We start from the raw sequence: 21,918 nt of genomic DNA, 5'->3' as shown, positions 1-21,918 counted from the left end.
TTTTTTTTATTCGAATTGCTCCTTTTTGTATGTGTGCCCAGTGCGATGGCATTTAATTAGTCATAAATTTATATGTGCGTATATGGTGCGTTTCACTTTAATGTGTGTACAGTGAGTCGATTGGACGCATTCGTAGCTAAAATTGTAATTAAACTATTTGTGAAGATCACGCTCTTCTACACTTGTACGTGTGCGCTTTTGTACGAATATATTTTGTTCAATCAATAAAAGGCATGTTTATGTTAATCAACGTTTATTTTTTAAAAAGGTAAATACACAAAAACTGGGGGTTGCAAACATTTGTGGCGTAATAATTGGATTAAAATTGATAGATTCAGTAGACCATTTGGCATTTAAGATACATTGTAAAATAGACAGATATTTCGCCGGTAGTTCTATCGTTGATATGTATTGTGATATTACAAGCTATTTGGAATAATTAAAGGAGGGTGGATATAATATAATGAAGATAAACAAAATTGTCTGCTTATTTCCCTTTCCTTTTGGTTCCGGGCGTGGTGCTCGCAGCTCTTGAACTTTGACTTTCAGTCTGTAAATATAACACTTAGATTACAATTCTAACTTTTTATCAATGCAACAAGTTTAAATAGCTTACACACAACTACACATTTCATAAATGAGATGCTAGCATTACACTAATAGTTTTCCTTATGTACCAAGTCTAGTAGTACAGCCTGTCTTGGAACATGGAGTTTTCTTGAATTAACAACTTATTTTTTAAATACATTACTTTAGTAGCTAACTGAATAATGTACCGTATTTAGAGTAGCACTACGTGGCAGTGTAGACGAGCTAGCGTTCCGTAGTATGGACCGGGAACCACTCGTAGAGCCCGTGTCAGGGCTTTGCTCTTTGCTGTAAAGTTAATAAAAAATCAATTTAAAGCATTCTTGTTTATTTTCGCTTTGTATCCTACTACATTTAGTATCTAAATAGCCTGAATTAATAAATTTTCAACTTATTTATGCACACACTAATTAAGCAACGTCTAAGGAAACTATTCTTGCAGTAAGGGGTAATATTTATATGAACTCATTAGGGAAGGCACTGTTTTCTGAGACACAGGTAATAACCTAGTTCAGAAGGCAGAGCAAAATTGTGATCTGAATATGTAAAATTGTAAAATTTGCTAAAAAACTTTTTTTTTATTCTTACCTATTTCCACGCGATAACTGCCCCTTTCTACTGAACATGTCCGATATTCTTCCACGTAAATTTTGCTTGCTCCCCGTTGCGCTCATATCTGAATCTGAACCTTGCTGTAATAGAAATAAGAACGATAATGGAATTTACATCTTACATCTTAATCATAAAATTTATAGAATTTTTCATAAAATACCTGCGATACATTCCCAATGGGTCTAAAATCAACCGCTTCGCTGTCGACGTGGTCATCGATGGATCGTGATTTGGTCAGTTTCTTTAACTTGCCAAATAAACTCTTCTTCTTTTTCTTCTCAGATGGCAACACTTCACTCTGGGCTGAACCTCCAGATAAACGACTATAATAAAATAAATGTATTATTTATTATTAGAGAAAATATAATAAAAATTCTATGGAATTGATCTGAATGTTTAATATGAACATTCTTAGTTCCTACTACCTATTTATAGATATGAAAGGATGTATGGATCAATGTTTGTTAAACTCTGAACGGATTTTTATGAACATAGCACTGATATAGCTATCGTACCAAAATAATGCATAAGCTATAAAAATACTTGTTTTTGCTCGTGTTTTCGGCCGCACAATGAAAATATTTTTAACATATTGCCTTCTCACTCTTGGCTAGGCTTTGAAATCATCCTTCAAATAAGGTAAATATAGTAATAATATATTTTTAACCGACTTCAAAAAAAGGAAGTGGTTATCATTTGTGTGTTTTACTCGCCTGTCTAGACTAGTATCCCGTTGCATTGTGTATAGTCTGTCGTCACCGTCTAGCGATTGCATTGAAGATACACTGCTGTCGTCAACCGTTTTCCAAATTGATGACTATGTAATGTAAATAAAATTTAACATTAATAAAACTTATAAATATACTTACACCCAGGGCATAAGTTTTAACACCATTTTCGAATATCCGAAGCTTTTTACTTTTTTTAAACAATTGAATAGGTTTAAAAACGTTCATTTTGGTAGTAATTTACCTGATCCTTAGTGGTTTGCTCAAGTGAGATGGATCGCTTCTTGAGGGAAGGTACTCGTGATGGAGCCCTCGAAGTCGATGATACTGTCATGGTGTCACGAGGCTCAGTAGACATTGCACTATTGAAATATTAGTACATTAAGTTCGCACTTATAAAATAGATCTATGAATTTTTATTTTGTTCTTCACTTAGCCCATAATATCATTTCCATTTATCGCAAATTGAACAATTTTATTTTGTACCTGTACCTGTATACTGTATAGTTGATTTAGCTTAAAGATAATGTTGTACTCATTCCACTAATTAAGAAACCGTATGATTATGTTATTGAAATCTAAAAAGAACATAAAATGGGAAACATGCTTTTTACTCCTTTTTATATACACTCCGTTTTTATGACTATGAAAATACGTGGATAATTAATAATTTGGAGCGTATATCGCTTTTTAGGCGAGCTTTAGCCTAAACACGTACCGTCTAGCATTAGTGAGTTGTCGTCTCTGTCTCTCCGCGATGCGTGAAGCGCGCAGTTCGTCCGCGAGCCGCAACAAGCGCGTGCCCGTCGGTACGAGCTCTGCGGTCGAGTGCTCGGGCGTCGCCGAACGGGAACGGGACTTTGATGACTGGAAGAATTACATGTTTTAGATCTAGAAATTAAACAAGTTTTTACGGATTTTAAACGCGATTTATTCATTATACTTATTTTCCCGACGTTTCAAACACTTTACAGCGAGCGTGGTCACGTCATTTTTATCATTTTAATAAAGATTGGCACAGTGTAGAAATTCACATTTACTCCTCATATTGCCTTGCTGGAGGCTAATTAACTATACCAGTTTCGATCATAAATCGAATTCAGTAAATCTCACTTACTCGATTATAGTGAAATGATGATGCAAAAATTTATTCTCGTAAAAAAATAATCAAAATACGTAAGTATAGGTATGCATCTAAACAAGCCGAATCGTTTTTTTGTTATTAACTTGAAAATTAAAAATATTATATATTTCCAGCCAGTAATAGATTTCTACGGATCAGACGGATCATTATAACTAAATAATAATGATTCCTTTCTCAAAAATGTGTAAAGGATTTTGGATAACCACGTGCTGTAAATAGGGTGTTTACTTAAAAAATCGTATTCGATTCTTACTCTATTTCGTCTAGGAGGAGTTGGTGTCGCGAGGCTCTTCTCAGGTTTAATTGGTGTTTCATTGCGGAATAATTCAGGACTCTGTTTTATAAGATCGTCTATTGTTTCTAATAACTGAGTTATTACGCGGTCGTCCTCCTGAAAATAATACTAAATTATAAGTAAAAAATAATAATTAACAGATGACAATATATTTTTAAGCATGTTTAAAATTGGCCAAAATACAGCAGGTAGGTATATCATTCCTCATTAACTTGTTCGAATAAAAATTTCCCTTCCATTTGTTGAATTTTTGCAACAATTACCTGTTGAGCCCGTTTGAGTGATCCGACGAGTAATTTATTTTGATCTCGGTCGCGATCGTGTCGCTCCTTATCTCTCCTCAATTTCTCATTTGCTGTACGAAGCTTCGCGTGGGCGTCACGTAATTCTAATAGATCGCACTGTAATTCTGACACCTGTGAAATTAAACTTTTATTAGACTATCTTATAAAGCAGACATGTCTCATAAATCAAATTCAAAGCAGCCTTTTTCATCATTAAAACTAAAAAAATTAGAGAGTACACTACCTTCTTCTTAGCTTCTTCAGTTTCTTCTTCCGTAGTTCGTTTTATTTGATCGATACGCCTCTTCATGTCGAGTCTCTCTTTTTCTCTCTCTCGTTCCAACTAAAAGATAATATTAAAAATAAATATTTTTTGATAATTAATTTTAACTTTTTAAGTAGTTAACTATGTAGTTTTGAATTTGGTGAAATTACGAATTACCTCAAACAAAGTCTGTCTCAGATCCCTGGCGAGTGTGGAAGTTTCCTGCAGCAATCGTTGTTGTTCATCTCTCTCTTTGTGCCACGCGAGTTCCATACGAGTAGCGAGCCCAGAGACACGGGCTCTTCCTGATGATAAAAGACGGTCTTCCTCGTACTGGAAATTACAAAAATGTATCGAAAAGAGTTCACAACAATCCTACTAATATTACAAATGCGAAAGTTTGTGAGGATGGAGGATGGTTCAGTAGTATTTGTGTACTCTTTCACACAAATACAACTGAACCGATTACAATGAAATTTGGTATTTGTCCCGGAAATCACACAAGAACGGGAACTTTGCGGGTTTTCCTTTGAAAACGCGGGCGAAGCCGCGGACAGAAATCTAGTAATCTATATAAATATTAGGTAATACAAAGAAATATAAATTCGTAACTTACCTCATTAATGCGTGACTGCATTTCTGCTAACCGAACTTCAGCCGATGATCGTTCACTGACAAGTTCAGTGTTAAGTTTAGAAGACAACAGTCTTGCTTCACATAGTTCATCTTCTAAACATGCTACTTGTTGCTCTAATGTCGCTACCTTGTTGCGATATTCCTCCTGAAATCCATACTAATATTATAAATGCGAAAGTAACTCTGTCTGTCTGTTACTCAATCACGCTTATACTACTGAACCAATTTTCATGAAATTTGGTATGGAGATATTTTGATACCCGAGAAAGGACATAGGCTACTTTTTATCTCGGGAAAATGACGCAATCTCACGGGAATTCTCACAAAAATTATATTTTATATTATGACGCACAATAATGATGAAGACGAGATAATTACAATAATAATAAGTTTACGAATCACAATGTAACTTACATCATCTGTACTCGATATAGAGGCTCTTGGAGGTCTTGTCTTGTTGCCATTTTTCATATCGGTCAGAGTCTGCTGAGCTGATTCAAGCATTTGTTTGTAATTATCACGTTCTCGTTTAAATCTAGACACCTGAAAGAAAAATATATTATTTAAAAATATTTAGTTCAAAAATATTGTATTGTTAGACAATAATTACAAAATTAATAAATATCTTACTTGATTATGTAAGGACTTCAACTCATCCCGCATTGAGTTCATTTGGCCTTCGTATCTCATTTTAGTTTCTGAAATTTCGTTCTTTCTAGCCTTTTCCATTTGTTCTAACCGAGTATTTAATGTGTTAAGTTCTCGTTCAAGTTCTGCATTATCTGCAGTAAGAGTCCTTTGAACCTTGCTTACTTTTTCATAGTCTTCTAGTTTTCGTTTGGCTTCATCCAACTGAAATTGTACAATAAAAACGTTTTAATCTATAGTAATATTATAAAGTTGAAGAGTTTGTTTGTTTAAACGCGCTAATCTCAGGAACAAATGGTCCGATTTGAAAAATTATTTCGGTGTTAGATAGCCCATTTATCGAGGAAGACTACAGGCTATATATCATCATGCTAAGACCAACAGGAGTGGAGCAGTGCGTGTAAAAACTAAAACCGCAGGGCACAGCTAATTACTAATAAGTACTTAACTAAGTATTTTTTGATTATTTAAAAAAAAGTAGGTAATTTACCTCTTTTTTAGCAATCTCGTGATGATGTGACAAAACTTCATGCTTTTCTATTGCATCTCGTAATTCCTTCTCACGTTGCTCTAATTTTGTGTTTAACCGTGACTTCTCAACTTCCCAACCGCCTCCACATAGACGATCTTGTAAAGATGATATTTCTTTCTACCAATGTAAGAGGTAATCAAAATTTGAATAAAATCTTGCTAGTATTGTTATTAATTTATTAATATTAAAAAAAAAATACCTGTAAGGTTGCTTTTTCACTAAGCCAAGCAGAAGATTGTGTATCATAATTCTCTTGAAGTGTTTTAAGCTCCGTAAGTGTTGTATTCAGTTCTTTTTGGGCGTGTATTAAGTCGCTAAAATAATTTTAAAGTATTATTTAGAAGCTATAAAACTAAAACATTATGCTTATGAATAATACGAGATAATTAATATTTTCTTACCCTTGTGCTTGTTCTTTCTCAACAGTTAGTCTAGCTTTTGTAACTACATGTTCTTCTTCTAAAAGTTCATATTTACCAGTTAATTCTTCGTACTCAGCCTTTTCCATAGCTATTTTGTGTTCCAGTTCTGTAAATAAAACAATATGTATATTTTTATAGGAACAGATTCCCCCGTTCTTGTATTCACTTAAAAATATTCATATTGCATTAAACTAACTTTTGATTGTGTCCTCGTATTCCTGTTTAAGTTCTGCGATTCTCTTAGCACCAGCTCCTGAGGTTTGCTCGAGAATTTTTAATTTTCCTTTTAAAGTTGCTAACTCTGCTTCTTTATTTTTAGTGTCCTTATCGTGAGATGTACGCATGCGCTCTAGCTTCTTTCTTTCCGCCTAAAACAAGATGATCATTTTGTACATTGTTTCTTAAGATCGAGATAATATTTTAAAATATTTTAGAAACACAATAGATTTTTAAGTTAACCTGTAAATCGGTTTCAATTTCGGATGTTTTGCTTTCCCAATATTTGGTTTCCTTCTGTTCTGCTTTTAATTTTTCTTCGAGTTCTTTCTTAGTCATTTCAGCTTTATTAATAGTGGAATTGAGTTGCGATAATTCATTTTTCGAAGCTGATAACTCCTTTTCTATTTTGCTTAGTTCCTGTTTAGTCGAAGCTAACTCTTCTTGTTTCTCTTGTAGTTGTTTTGCTGTACTGTCATATTTCTCTTGAATCTGAGCCAATTCTACAGATGATATTGCTTCATCGTATTTTTGGTTAGATGTGTCGCGTAAAGCATCTTCCTGTAAAGTTCAATACATTAGTTAGTATAGAGAAGAGTATTTTGATGCAGTAGAAACGCCATGCTTTATCACGCGTATTTAGGGATACACAAAGACTCTAAATGCTTCATCTGAGGTTGGCCTACAGGCTAACAAAGCAAACCTAAACCTAGGTGAAAAATAGCATGGATATATTTATTCATTTCTCTAAAAAGGGGTTGGTCAGCATTACTATACACAGGTTTTTATGGAGAAAATCGAGATCACATTTAAATTTACTGTGATTTTAATGTCTATCCGAATCTCCGGAACAAACATTCCACAGTGGGGTTTACTCATGCTCGTGTGCTAAATAGGAAAAAATGCTAAATCGGGGATTGGTACATGCGCTTTGATTAGCTTTTATTTTTAAAATACCAGTTGTTTTATATGAATGTCTTTGGCAGCTATTGTTGATTCTAAATTAGTTATTTTACTCTCGTAATCAGCTTTTAGTTTCTTCATATCTGTTTCTAAGGTTTTAAACTTGTTTTCAGACTTGAATAATTTTGATTGTATTTCTTCCTTTTCGCTTGATAATTCAAAAGACATTCGTCGCTTAGCATCACTCAACGCTTCAACGTTGCCTTTTTCTTCAGAGAGCTATTGATAATGTATTATTTATAATAAAATTTATTTACTTACTGCTTATATACTAATGTAACTATATAAATTATAACAACAACATTATAAATGCAATTAATATATAAAATGATGCACATACCTCTTTCTCTAATTTAGACAGACGATCCTTTCGAGATGCTAACAGTTTCTCTGTTCGCTTATATTTATCTTCAGTGTCCTTTATTTTTTTTTCCAACTCACCTATCTTTTTTGTTTTGTCCCCGACCTAAAAATGAAAATAAAATAAAATTAAAGTAGTTAATATTATTTATTGTGAATATCGAATTTCTTCCAGATTTATCATTAAGTCTATATATAAGTTAGATTATTGTTTGTTACAAACCTCTTTAAGCAATTTATTTTTGTCTTGCTCTAAACTTGAAAGGGCTTCAGCTTGCTTTTTTAACTTTTCAACTTCTTTATCTTTGTTCTCTAATTCCTTTTTAAGTTCTTCGATTTTCTTTTTACATTCTGTAAGCGTAGCACTTTGAGAATCGGTTTTCTCTAAAAATAATATAATATTAGTTAAATTATTTTCGGTACTATTGTAATGTTGTATATTAAAGGTAAAATTAAGATGCATTTCTTACTCAAATTAGTGTTTAAGTTATCAATTTGGGATTCTAGTTTTTTTATTTCCTCTTTTAATTTCTTATTTTCAGACAGAGTATTATTGTTTTCACTTTCAAGAGCTTTAGCTTTCTCTTGTAGTGATTTATTTTCAGTTTCAATATTAGTATTTAGGTCTTTTAATTTTCCAATCTCGGTTTGCAAACGATTTTTTTCATTTGTAAATTCGGATTCCTTCTTTGATAATTTCGTCTTAATATCCTCAATATCTTTGGTCATTTGTGCTTTCATATTAACATCCGCAGACGAAAGACCAGCATTTTTCATTACAACGTATAGTTCACCTAAAGAAAAGAATTAATTAGTTAAGATATCAAAATACTGTTCTAACAAACAAACATAGCGATTAAAAATTTATTAAAAATACCAATTTCATTTTCCAAATCTTCCACCATCTTTTTCATTTGTAATTTAGTTGTTAAGTCTGTGATCTTCTTCGGCGTCCTGGCCTTGAATGATTTCATAGCATCGTCTTTCAGTTCTTTTAGTGATGTCTGAAGTTTAGTTTTCTCTTTTTCGAGCTATAAAATACACAAAAAAATGATTATAGATACTTAAGATTGTGTTTGTATGTTTATTGTTGTCTACTTACTTTGCTATAATTTAATTTTAATTTATCTAATTCTTCTTGTTTCAGCTTCAAACTGTCTGCTTCTTTCTTTGATATTTCACTACTAAATCTAACTTTCTTTTCTCCCTTGTCGTCTTTATTAGTTTCTAATTCCTTTATTTTAGTTAAAGCTTCTTTTAATTCCTTTTCTAGTTGAGTAACTTTGAGAGTTGATGTTTCTAATGATTTATCGGTCTTTAATGTCTTAGCACCTTTGAGCAACTGAAAATTGTATGTTAATATAATGTATAGATACAATTTCATAACATTTGACTTTATAATCTGAGTGATCATACATTACCTGTAAACGTTTATTTTCTGCTTGTAATTTTTCATTATCTGCTTCGAGGCTTTGTGTTTTCGTTCTCAAAACACTAGCTTCTTGTTCTATAACTTGTAATTGTCGTTTTAAATCTACGTTCTGCTGATCCCCATCTAACGACCTACACGCATGACAATAATTTAAAATATCGTAGACGTATATGATAGTATCTTATATAAAATAGAAGTTAGTAGAACTTACTTGCTCTTCATTAATGATCCTTTTGGCTTTTTATGGGCTAGACTTAATTCTGCATGTAATCTTTCACAGTCTCTTTCTTTCTCTATTAGTTTCTTTCTAAGTTCGTCTATTTCATCTTCGAGGACCTGCATTTATGATAAATCTTGTTTTAAATATATACAAAATTGTAGTAACATTAAAGTAGGAGATATTAAAATACTATAAGAAGGATTTTGTTATTATCTAGCCGATTGTCCCAGTTCCGCTCGGGTTACCGCGGGATAAAAACAATGACACCCACATATATAATGGTTTTCCATAAGTATACGTTTAAAAAAAAAGGTTCTGAAGATAATCCGGAGACTATCCAATTCAACGTACAATACAATTTGTTATATTATGAAGGGTTATATATTATGTTACCTTTACTTTTTCTTCTGCTAAATTACCGCTTTTATTAGTGATTCGGCGCAAAGCTGTGTTTGCATTGGGTTTGGTGGCTGCATTTGAAACTTTTTCTGTGAGATCTTTCACTTGTTTTTTTAAAGTTTCTTTGTCTTGTTCTAAATCTTCTACTTTTTTGCGTAACACTGCAGCTTCCTATTTTATAAATAGCAAATATGAGTATAATCAACAATAAAAATATACGGCCACATTATATTCTGCTTTTACGTTTAGACTGTTGGTAGTTACCTGTTCGTTTAATTCAAGTAGAAGACGCAGTTCAGCAGGATCCTCTTCATCAGATATACCTTCGTCTTTTTCATTTGGTGCTTCAATTGAAAGCCTGTTATTTGGAGCAGTTGGTGATAGTTTACGACCTGTAAACAGTTGTTAACTGTAAAACTGTCAATATTTTAAAATATTTTCAAATACACCAATAATACATAAAAAAGTTTTAGTAATGATAAAAAAACAAATGAAATCAAGAGCGAAAATATAAATTTGATTTATATTATCTTAGCTACAAAGCTAAACCGGAGAAAATGGCTACCAGAGAAGTTTTGCTTGTTGAAGTACTTTAAAGAGAAAGCATGTTAGTAACGGCAATCACAGTTTTACGATCTAACAAGATTACCACATAACAATCGGGTAAAGGGTCAAGGGAATGAGAGCAACACAGAATGGAAATGTTATGAAGTATGAAACACGGATTAAAACAATGATTTTCGGTGACTGGGGTTACACAAACAAGGATTCTCAATAACATAATTAGTTTGACGTACTTCTGGCTTTGGTAGCCATTTTCTTCAGCTGTAGTAGCAAGGACTCATTGTCGTCCTCAACTCTTGATGCTGTTTTACGCAAGTTATTTGCCTGAAAATATCGGTTGGTTAATTTAGTTATAGATCAGCGTTATGAATCTACGATTTAAATGATAGTGCTGTTATATGCAACATAAATAAAATGGTTAATTTATGTACCTACAATGGGTAACCTCGCTGCCAATGGATTAAATAGCGCATAGGGAAATGCGATTTGATTTGAGGTTGTGGCTACTGATTTTTCGGGTGAAAGTGGGGGACTGTCTGATTTTTCTCTAGAACATTTCAAATCCGATTCTTCAGTTTGCGTGTTTTCATTTATCATAGAAGGAATTTTAACTGATGTATCAGTGACAATTCTTTGAAAAATATTTGTATCAACTTCGACACATTTAGTATCAAAAGTTAAAGCCGAAGTTTGCACACCCGTCTCATAACTTTTAGGAGAATCTGTTTGTGTAAAAACAGCTGATAAGAAATCGTCAGTCTGTTGAATTTTATTCTTTGAAAAAATTATATTGGTTTGAGTGAACATATCTATAGCATTATTGTCGCACTGTATGCACGAATCGAGAGTTATCTTGGAAGTATGGGTTTCCACATCGTGTGTCATGATAATATCAGTTTGACAGCCTTCAGCGTAGGATAATATGGAATCCTGTGGAGACTGTGTTATTCTATTTACACCAATTGATAATAATTTGCCTATATTCGACAAAGTTAGATTTTTATCAAGTTCGTATTGCATTTCGACAATGCTACGAGTGTCAGTGTTAACAGACGCATTGGCAGCTTGGCTACTAGAAGAATGGAGCTGCGTGGACGGAAGATATTTCAGTTGCGAAGACAAGTTGTTGTCATGGCAGCTAGGTTGATTTTTATTTACCTGTTTAACCATGAAATAAAAGTTTTAAGTGTCCTTCAAAGTTAATTTACAAGTAACTTCTACTTTTATCTTCAATGCGACAGTTAAGATTAAATTTTAATTCAATAATATAGAAATTACGAAGGAATTGGATGAAGCTATGTAGTAGTAAAAGTCTATCGTTAAATTGATTTTAAACATTTTTGACTTATAATTAAGTTAAATATTTTACTATCTATGAAAAAAATAAATTTGATTTCACAGACAAATTGCATTGTGTACATATGATAATAACATTACCTACAACAAAGTGTTTCTCCATTTAATGCCGTTGTTGACTCGATTTTATGCAAATTGGCTTCACGCCAGTTGGCTGTGGTTTTTGTACTAAATTTTATATTGTTATAGCTATATGATTCTTATCAATAAATTATTAATTGAAAGTGTTAAAAAGTGAATAAACAAGCTGTTTAATGAGGTGATGTATAAAGTGATACGTTATTTTTTTAAAAGGTCGTAATAATATAAAATGATACCTCTTCTTCCGCATTGCGTAACTGTTCGCGTAAATCAGCTTCCCTTTCCAACGAATCTTGCAGATCGCGTAGTAATTGCGCGGGATCCTCTTGACTACCTCCACGTGTAAGCGAGGAGCGAGATACTTTTTTCTGTAAAATAAATACATTTCATTAAAATAAATTTCATTCTTCTGATGCTAGTTATTTATTTAAATTTCGTATCTTTTTACACTATGCTATTTTGTGTACAGAATATCTAACCAAACGAATTAACAAGTGATAACTGCGTTAAAAACAACCGACTTCAAACTTGCACAAGTTGCAACATTTACAAATACAGACAAAAATGCTCATAAAATAAAAACTACTGGGCCTATTCGAATAAAATTTTTATGGGACCAATTCGACACCATCCAGCATCGAACAAAAAAAGAATCACGTAAATCGGTTCAGAAACCTCGGAGTAATCGGTGTACTTACATAATAAAAAAATAAAAAAAAATAGTGGCCGAATTGATAACCTCGTCCTTTTTTTTGAAGTCGGTTAATAATGAAGTGAAAGAATATTCAGTCCTTTTGTTCGTTTATTTAACGCATTTTTATGATTAAATTTTACATGTAATGATATCTGTAACAATAGAGTAAACTTGACACACTACTCTATGTAAGCTTAATTTTTATTCTATTCCATTTCTATAAAATCTATGAACTGATTTGCCTGAAAATTGGTGTGGAGGTAGCTTCGAACCAGGAAAAGGACTAAGACATACATAGGATACTTATTACCTGAGCCGGGGCGAACAGCTAATTGTAAATCTATGCTTCTGTACTAATATTATAAAGCTGAAGAGTTTGTTAGTTTGAACGCGCTAATCACAGAAACTACTGGTCCGATTTGAATTCTAAATCCGAAATGCTTTCGGTGTTACATAGCCCATTTATCTCGGAAGGCTATAGGCTAATCATCATGCTAAGACCAACAGAAGCGAAACAATGCGGGTAAAACCGTGGGGTACGGCTATTAGTTTATACTTACGCCGTCTGTAGGTGGCTGTTTCTTGAGATTGGCTGGGGCTATATATCATCATGCTAAGACCAACAGGAGCAAAGCAATTCGGGTAAAACCGCGGGGCACGGCTAGTAGTTTATACTTACGCCGTCTGTTGGTGGCTGTTTCTTGAGATTGGCTGGTGGGGCCCCGGTAGCGGCGGCAAGCTTGGTGTTGGCCTCCGCCAGGTCCCGTTGAAGCCGCAGAGAAACTTCGTTGGATCGGGCCACTTCTTGCTCTAGCTCTTTTATACGGTTTTCGCGTTCCATGCCATCCTTACCACCAACTATCTGGAAATTAGGACACTTGATTTTGATAAAAATGTTCTAATAAGAATGAAGTTAGTAATGATCAAAGTATTGACGCCGTTTAACAGCACAAAACTATTATACGGCAGAGCGGAAGGTGTATGATTTCATAGGCCTAAGCATTTTGTAAAATTATTTCATATTTTCTAGCGCCCACAAAGGCGACAAACGTTGTAGCAGAAATCCATACTAATATTATAAATGCGAAAGTAACTCTGTCTGTCTGTCTGTTACTCAATCACGCCTTAACTACTGAACCAATTTGCATGAAATTTGGTATAGAGATATTTTGATACCCGAGAAAGGACATAGGATAGGTTTTATTTTATCCCGGAAATCCCACGGGAACGGGAACTATGCGGGTTTTTCTTTGACTGCGCGGGGGATGCCGCGGGTGGAAAGCTAGTAATCTATAGAATCTTTGACTTGACAAAAGTATTCGTAATATACCTCTAAAAGTTTCTTTTCTTGGTCTGCTTTTTCTTGCTCCAACTGTTCATTTCTCCTCTCAGTTTTCTTTAACTTGAACGATAATACTCGGCAATTCTTAATTGTTTGTTCTAATTCCCGTCTGAGAGATGAGTACTCGTCTGCTTGATCCTCTCTGTACAAAATACAAGTAAAGATAAATTAAAGTAAAAAAAAAATCACAATGACAAATTTTATTAGACTCAACATAATTTATCGCAATATATGACCCAAAGTATATTATTTTCTGACGAAATAGTTTTTGCTATTTCAATCGACGTGATATTATTTCCCAACCTGAAAGTATCCTGCATTTCTTCTATTTCTTCCTCAAGATCCCGGAGCTCTTTTTTCATATCCTCGTTTTCATCCATAAGTTCTTCACATAACGTTTCAGCAGCAAGCAGTTTCGCTCTTAACTGTTCGATCTGTCGCGTTTGAGCTTCAACAGATGGCCGAGACTAGAAAAAAATTTTTTGTTACAGTTATCACGATATTCTAATACATTTTTCTTTGTACAAAAAATGTACAATGTTTTTTTATTTTATAACTTACCTCGAGTTCAGCCTCAACTTCTTTAATCCTGAGTGAAAGATGTTTCTTTTCATCCTTCAAATCTTCATTCTGTGTAGTAAGATCATTGACTTTCTGTTGTAGTTTTAGTACTTCAGAAGATCGACCTATTGAGTATTTGTTAACAGTGTCGATATTTGCTAATCTCCTCAATAGAATATCGCTTTTCTCCTTTTCAACTCGTTCACAGCGTTTTTTGAGTAAATCAACTTCTGATTTTAAACTCTCGATTTGTTCCTGAGGAAAAATAAAAATAATATTGAGTATAGAAGTCCATAATACGCGAAAGAACAAGACGCAGCTTAGGGTTTAGTTGTTATTTTTTAGTATTAATAGTCTAAATTAATAACCTGCATCTCTTTAGCATTTCCATCAATAAGTGTTGTCTCCGTGTCCGTGGTGGTGGTGCCTGCGAGACTATGTTCGTCATCTGACGTTTCTTCTTTATCACGTGTTGGCCCACCACGTATTGGAGGTTTTGAACGTGCTGGACTACGGCTGCTTTTGACCTGTAATATTTTGATAAAAAGTTGATTGATGAAAAATTATTGAAAAAGAAAGGAGATAATCTGTGTCCTGCTAGCATTTTCTGTAGTCATTACTGAAAATCGAACCAGAATCTCTTGGTTCTACGGTGACACTTTAACGGTCTGCTAGTGGTAAACGGATCTAATAACCTATCCCTGATGATATTATGTAATTATTTTAAAGGTAACTTTTTCATATGTATTCAAGTAGAACCTGTTGAAAAACTACGTAAGTAATTATGCAAAAATTAAAAGTATGAAATGATGTAGAATTACAGTACCTGCATCATAAAATTGACATCATCTTTAATAGTTGATTTTTCTTCTTTCGTTTTAGGTTTCTCTTCTTTGGTTTTAGGTTTTTCTTCTTTGGCTTTAGGTTTTTCTTCTTCTTTACTTCGAGATAGACTTCTTCTTTCACGTTCCTTTTCTAGACTTGATTCTTTTTCAAAACTGCTTTGGGCCTTCATTAACTGCATCTATGAGATTCTCATGTGAGACCGATTTCAAAGTAAAAAAAATATATAGGTAACTAAATTTAAGTCTCTAAAATGTATAAATGATTATATATGAGTGAGTCACAATATATTATTTTATTGCTAAAAGATTTTCTGAAACGACATTTTATATTGTACTAGCTTTCCTCCCGCGGCTTCGCCCGCGTTTGCAAAGGAAAACCCGCATAGTTCCCGTTCCCGTGGGATTTCCGGGATAAAAAACTATCCTATGTGTTAATCCAAGTTACCCTCTATATGTGTGCTAAATTTCATTGTAATCGGTTCAGAAGTTTTTACGTGAAAGAGTAACAAACATCCATACATCCATACAAACTTTCGCCTTTATAATATATATTAAATATTAGATGATCATGAGCTTCCTTATTTTAATGCAAGCTAAGTGAAGGTACTCTTAACTCTATCATCTATATTTAATGCATCCAAAAAAGTCCCCTTTTAATCAACCTTTATTTGAATAAAATGATTACTTTATTCAAACTTGTGTTGAAAGTAAAGTGGTACTTAACTAATTAAAGATCAATTCCTTATATAATTAATTATAATGTCATTTACAGTGCCAAATGTTAAAATGGTGACGACCTTTCGGTTATTTTTAGCATTGGTTTGAAACACGCTTGAAAGCTATGGCAATCCGTCTGTTGCGCTGACCTAAATGAAGCCGCACTCCACATTTATATCGCGATACAGGGAGACCAGTTTACATGTTTTGTTTTTGGTTCAAAATTATTCGTGAGATCTATCGGAAATCAATAAAAGCGTAGGCGAACTACCTATGTTCTGTTTTCTGTTGAATAATTCTATTTTTGAATGGCATTCGTATTGCTGTTGCCGAGAATTCATCTGGCACGAATTCATGTTCAAAATTTTACCTAATTATAATATTATCTTATCAAATCAACGAATCCAACGTCGAACAAACAGGAAATTTAAAAATATATCAGTCGTCAATTTTGTTCACTGAAGTTCAGTAAGAGTTCAAGCATTGCACCTGTATTCTATAAATACTTAAATTGTCTAAAGTGGATTAATTAAACCGCTCGTAATATAACAATGATTCAACGAAGTAGTGAGAAAGTAATCAAAATAAAATTCTTGGCACTGTCCTATATGCATTCCTTCTTTACACATATAGACAAAGACAATGATAAAATGTATACCTTTCTAACACGTTCCGCAAGTGAGTCATTCTTATTGATAGTGATCTGTGCGGTGGTCGGTGGCGGCGACGCTGATGGCCGACGAACTGTTACGGATTCTGCCAATACACAATTTAAGGGAGGATAAAATCTTCTACACAAAAGATGAAAAAGGGCAAAGCCTAATCAGTATAAAAGCTCATTAATGCTAATAAGCTCAATCATTTATTACAAACTGTTATAAATCTTAGGCCATTTAATTGTGGTGGGTGTAGGCAGAGGGGGAATCAGTACGCATGACGTGGGAGAACATGAGGAATATAGCAAAATGTTATATTACAGGGTACTCCAAGATTGTTTACCATATATATGTGTAGCTGTAAATAAAAGAAGATATTCATTAAAGTTTTTATGTTACAGTAATAAATCATATCTTATTGAACTATTAAATGATTAATGTCGTATTTTGGTTTATATTATTGATTTTTAGTGTTTTTGAAAGATTTGTTTACTTATGTTTACGATTTGATTAACATGATCGTTACGCAATATTATTATATTACATTCACGTTATTACGTAAAAATATCCAGACATATTTTCATTCCATTTTTCCTGAAAACATAATTTAGTGCGTCCGCAAAAGCGTGACAAAAAGTTTCTAGTCTTAATCTTCTCCTAAGACTTAGTTTATCTCTGTTATCAGATCAGTACATAATGATATATTCATTTGAGTTTCATATAGTGAAGGTATCATTACTTGAATGTGCTACCTATGTCCTATAGTCTAACTACCCTTAAATATATCGTTATTTTAATATATAGATCAAGAATAGAATAGAAAGAACGTTTGTTCCAAAATTGGTAAGGTACATTAATAAGATATTTAAATATTATATGATCCTGTTGTATGATATGTATTTACTATTTACATAATTAAAAAAAAAACCCTTTACTTAGTTACTCGTATTTATTGTTGTAAGTACAAATTACAATTCTATCCAAGAATGTACTATGGGCCTTTACACAATTAACGTGTAGGAAAAAAAATTCAAATAAGAAATATGAGACCTTACCATTGTTAGTTTGACCGGTGTCCAGTGAAGGCAGTGGACCGGTAGACCGCCTCTTCGGTAATTTAAGGTTAACCGTGACCGCAGTCGCGGTCTCTGATTCGTTTGCCAAGTCAGGGGTCGACGTCCACGCCGTGGATTTATTAGACCCTGTGAAATGTTTGAGGTATTATATCCTGAAATATTATTTTTTTCGCATTGTTAGCCTTGGATTTACGAAGGCAATGTAAAGGTTTTTCAAAGTGGATAACTACTGATGGTGTTTTTATTCTACAGCTTCCGTTTAATCATCTGTGGAATGGAGTGCATATCACTATGCGAGTTTGCCCAATTGGTGACGAAACATACTCGACTCTAAAATAAATGTACCTACCTACACAAAGAGATTGTTCTCATAACCCATTAGAGCCAGGAAAGTATATTTTGGTAGTAGTTATATTTAAATCTATTTTACGATATAATGCCGAGTTAATTCATAAAGCAGAGATGAGTGTTGTTTGATCATTAAAACGATGTATGACTAACGACGAGACAGATTGTACAGTACTCATCTTTTTGTTTCATATTGGCATTTTTAGCTTCGGAATGAATCGCCTAATAGACGGTATTTTTAGTCAAATACAAAGAGTTATTAATATTTTACCTGACGAAGAGTCTTTTTTGGCAGGTTCGTTGTAGCTGAGGTTAACGCTTGAAGACCAGCCGCGGCTTGTCCTCTCACCGTCTGCGCCATTCTCTTCATCACGACTTCTACAATATGAAGTAGAATATAATGCGTTGTTTTTATTTGAATGTATGTATTTGTTGTATTGTGTTATTGTATTATGTTTTCATTCTCTTTGCTTGTCTTGTAAATACTGAATATGCTGTGGGGATATGAAACATCATTCATAGAAACAACATAATATGTTTGTGAAATAAGCACGAGTCGACTAAATATTTGAGTTGAGCATCTAAAATGTATTAAAGTAACAAAGCTTCTATATGGACAACTATTGCGTCAATCTTACTAGGTAGGAGTAATGCAAACAATCCGAGAAATCGTTCAGGAATTTGGAATTGTGCCACGTTTCTCTTTTTATGGTCTCACAACTGACGAGCATGTTGCTTTTTATCTTTTACGACTAATATCGCTTTTACGTTCTTTCGGATTCTTTAAATCTGTTCATCGGTCCATAAAAACGTCCTGTACCTACCATTACTACTAGTCGTAACAAGTAAGGACATTCAATTAAATTATTTTAGTAGTTAACTACTCGAAAGTCGGAACACTTTTCGGACCCTTTTTATTGAAATTTCAATGCGAATAAAATCACAAGTTACAAGTATGTATTGCAGCATAAGAAAATTATATATCTTCAAATAGCAATAAAACTATAAATTACACTAGATCTCCAGATATTCTCTAGATATGATTTTATCTCTTGAATTAAACAAAATCCCGAAATCATGTTCCTAGCGTGTATAATTATTTTGGTCTGAGATGAAAATCAACTCAATCCATCATGGGAAGAATTTTTAACACACAATTTTTATTTCAAACTATGATTTCAATATACTTACTTAGGTATATACTTAACACAAAAAAAAGAAATGTGTTGATCAAAATTTTGCATTCGATCGCTTGAATATCCAGACCTTAATGCTCTAAGATCCAAACTATTCAATTTTTTTTCATAACTCAAGTAATATTTGTAGATATAAAAAAATGAATTGCAAAATGTTGGTAAGCGCATAAGTAACTCCTGAACGGCTGAACCGATTTCGTTAATTCTTTTTGTATAATATTCCTAATTCCTTGAAGAACGAGTATGGTTCTTATGGAGAGAAAACGTAAACATGTAGGTACCACGGTTGAAGGTAATAACATTATTGTACTTAAATTGTTCACACAGTATTATGAATTTGCGAGACTGTTTCTGTAAGATCAACATTGTAATTTTATTCATGTTTCAATGTAAACCATATTAAAGGTATCCCGTATTTAAAACGTCCTAAAAATAATATTACATAGGCATGTTTATAAACATTTTCCAATACATATTATTATTTCTTCATAATTTCATTAAATAAAGTACCTAAACTTAATGGGAGAAGTTTATTCAATAAGTACGTTTTTCATGTATTGTTGTTTAGCCTGAAAACCTATTTAAAATTGAACAGTAAGTACATTTTTCAGTAATATTTTCAGTATTGTTAACCTATTTTAACATACCTGCTACTAAATATTACATTTGTAGAGGTAATTAGTTCCTTACCTACTATGTAGTAATAGATATGAGTCACATTCACTGTTTAGAAATGAGATGAACTTGAACTAATTTTCAGCGATGAAAACGAGATTTGTATTCGGAATCTAAAGATTAAGAAATTCCAAAAGTAAAACATTTATTTTTAGAATTTGAAATTAAAGAAATGTCCATTTAAGTATATAAGTAGGTATAATAATTGTTAAACGATTCCCTAGAATGTGGTACTTAAGTAGGTACCCTATATTATTGTCTACTAGGTAATGTGTACACTGTACGTACCTATGCAACATGCATTCATTTATGATTTATCGAGGGTAAGTACCTACATTAAACCTTACCTTCTTTACTCTCTAAAATGGGAGTGTGTAGATAATATTTGGGAACGTGCATCTTCATGACTCGAACGTAGAGAAATGCTTTGATATACCAGGGAAATTTAATTAGATAGGTAATATACCATTGATGGCACATTACCCATGTATTGTAACATTTGTAAATAAAAAAAAGGATAAACATAGATAACTTAATGAGATGTAGGTAATCAAGTACCTATACAGAATATCGTAAACGCATTAGAGGAGTATTTTTAACCGAATAATACACAGTCATAATATTCAGTTATCGCGCTCACCGTGATGTTGGCGAGTTCCAGGTAGAGAGACTTGGTGTGGATGCAGTGAAATCATCGTCCCTTTTCCGTCCACCGTGTTCCTTGTAATCTCTGAAACACCGCTTGCAGCGAGTCGGCCACCGCACTTGCGGGTGGAAACCCAAAGGGCACATCGGGTCACCCTTCGCCATCGGATATAAATGATGCATTTTTGCTGCACACTTTCTACACTCCCTTCAAATGCACTTTACAAATGTCAACAATTTCACATAAATGCCACTGACTGAATCATTTCACTTCAATGCATACCTCCCTTTTATGCACCTAGGTATATACCCCGGAGTCGTGTTAGAAGTTAGAACTTACTTCAGTAATCTATAGAGTTTATGGAATGAATTTTGTGGTTAATAGTTAGGCAATAACATTTAACTAGCAACGTGGTCGTGGCACTCTTTCGTCTGCACCGCACAATAAAAATATCCCACTGCCAGAATCAAACCGGGCGACCTATATCTGCATGGACTAACTCATGAATAGCTTGAACAATATACGCTTTCACATCAAATGTTGCTGATTGATAGTTTTCTTGACAGTTTTATATAAAATGTTGAATTATATTTTCCGGTTTTTGTATGATATTGAGCTAAGGGTCGGGCACGAAGGATAAAGCTTTCGCGGCGCAGGCGTCGGTCTGGCCGGTGCTCCGGGGACTGGCACTTTCACGGGCAGCTTGCCAATGCGCACCGCTGCGCCACTTATGCTCTATTACACCACACGTTGCTGGACCACACGCTCCTGTTCTCACCGTCAATAAAAATAAAACGGTCGGTGTTTATAACATATATACGTCAGGGAGCATCCCGCACGCATAGGTACTGCGCGTTCAAAGAGTGCAGCTAGCTCCGCTTACATTTAAAGCAGTTCGTGGGAATGGAATTGTAGAAATGTTTGGTTAACGTCAATAGTTTAATTTTACAATGAACACGTGGTCGTGAATGAAGGTTGACGTCAAGAGAGACATGGAAAACTTTTGCCAATATAATAATTTTTTTATATATAAAAATCAATGCCACTTTTCGTTGTAATTCCATAACTCGAGAACGGCTGAACCGATTTCGATAATTCTTTTTTTATTATATTCCTTGAAGTACGAGGATGGTTCTTATGTAGAGAAAACGTAAACATGTACCACGGGCGAAGCCGGGGCGAACCGCTAGTAATTTTTATTTGTGAAGTGTTCTTCACACCATTTAATGTATTTATAGACTTCCATCCTATTATTAACCAGTACTACGGTTCTTTTGATATAAGTTTATAGCAAAAATGATGTTACATTGGATTTTGGATTGGATATATCTAACGATTAAAATATATTATATACACACCGGCACAATTAGCGGAACAGAAAAAAAAGTGAGACTATGAGATAATAACGCATATATTT

At 33.6% G+C, this 21,918-nt stretch overlaps 1 protein-coding gene across 4 annotated transcripts; it reads right to left on the bottom strand.

Moving 5' to 3' along the window:
* Positions 1-236: 236 nt before the first annotated feature.
* LOC123693125 (myosin heavy chain, striated muscle) lies at positions 237-21,203 on the bottom strand. Of its 4 annotated transcripts, XM_045638091.1 has the most exons (42): positions 20,496-21,203; positions 18,256-18,362; positions 17,616-17,762; positions 16,904-16,918; positions 16,563-16,660; positions 15,169-15,366; positions 14,711-14,869; positions 14,343-14,597; positions 14,085-14,248; positions 13,770-13,923; positions 13,119-13,301; positions 11,982-12,113; positions 10,542-10,632; positions 10,009-10,136; positions 9,739-9,915; positions 9,337-9,461; positions 9,115-9,256; positions 8,796-9,035; positions 8,571-8,724; positions 8,164-8,487; positions 7,917-8,077; positions 7,674-7,799; positions 7,328-7,552; positions 6,614-6,931; positions 6,351-6,522; positions 6,134-6,260; positions 5,932-6,046; positions 5,691-5,849; positions 5,183-5,404; positions 4,967-5,095; positions 4,533-4,697; positions 4,094-4,249; positions 3,896-3,994; positions 3,631-3,783; positions 3,326-3,463; positions 2,647-2,795; positions 2,173-2,290; positions 1,914-2,017; positions 1,361-1,523; positions 1,177-1,280; positions 777-876; positions 237-550 (listed from the first exon to the last, which is right to left on the bottom strand). In XM_045638091.1, the coding sequence occupies exons 1-42, from the start codon at positions 20,681-20,683 to the stop codon at positions 488-490; spliced, it is 6,447 nt and encodes a 2,148-aa protein (XP_045494047.1). In that variant the 5' UTR covers positions 20,684-21,203; the 3' UTR covers positions 237-487. The 4 variants fall into 4 exon arrangements, with proteins under 4 accessions (XP_045494047.1, XP_045494061.1, XP_045494055.1 ...); XM_045638105.1 differs by lacking the exon at positions 7,328-7,552; XM_045638099.1 differs by lacking the exon at positions 16,904-16,918.
* Between the last annotated feature and the right edge of the window lie 715 nt (positions 21,204-21,918).

This window comes from Colias croceus, chromosome 1, assembly GCF_905220415.1.
Source record: "Colias croceus chromosome 1, ilColCroc2.1".
NCBI lineage: Eukaryota > Metazoa > Arthropoda > Insecta > Lepidoptera > Pieridae > Colias > Colias croceus.
Note: the sequence above shows the minus strand (reverse complement) of the source record. Positions and strands in the feature narration are given on the sequence as shown.

Excerpts from the sequence above, each read along its gene's own strand:
- LOC123693125 (XM_045638091.1), bottom strand. The coding sequence starts at position 20,683 with ATGCATCATTTATATCCGATGGCGAAGGGTGACCCGATGTGCCCTTTG. Across the intron at positions 4,698-4,966 it reads CTATATCGAGTACAGATGAT|GAGGAATATCGCAACAAGGT; the intron begins GTAAGTTACATT and ends TATGGATTTCAG. Across the intron at positions 877-1,176 it reads CAGTTATCGCGTGGAAATAG|CAAAGAGCAAAGCCCTGACA; the intron begins GTAAGAATAAAA and ends TTAACTTTACAG.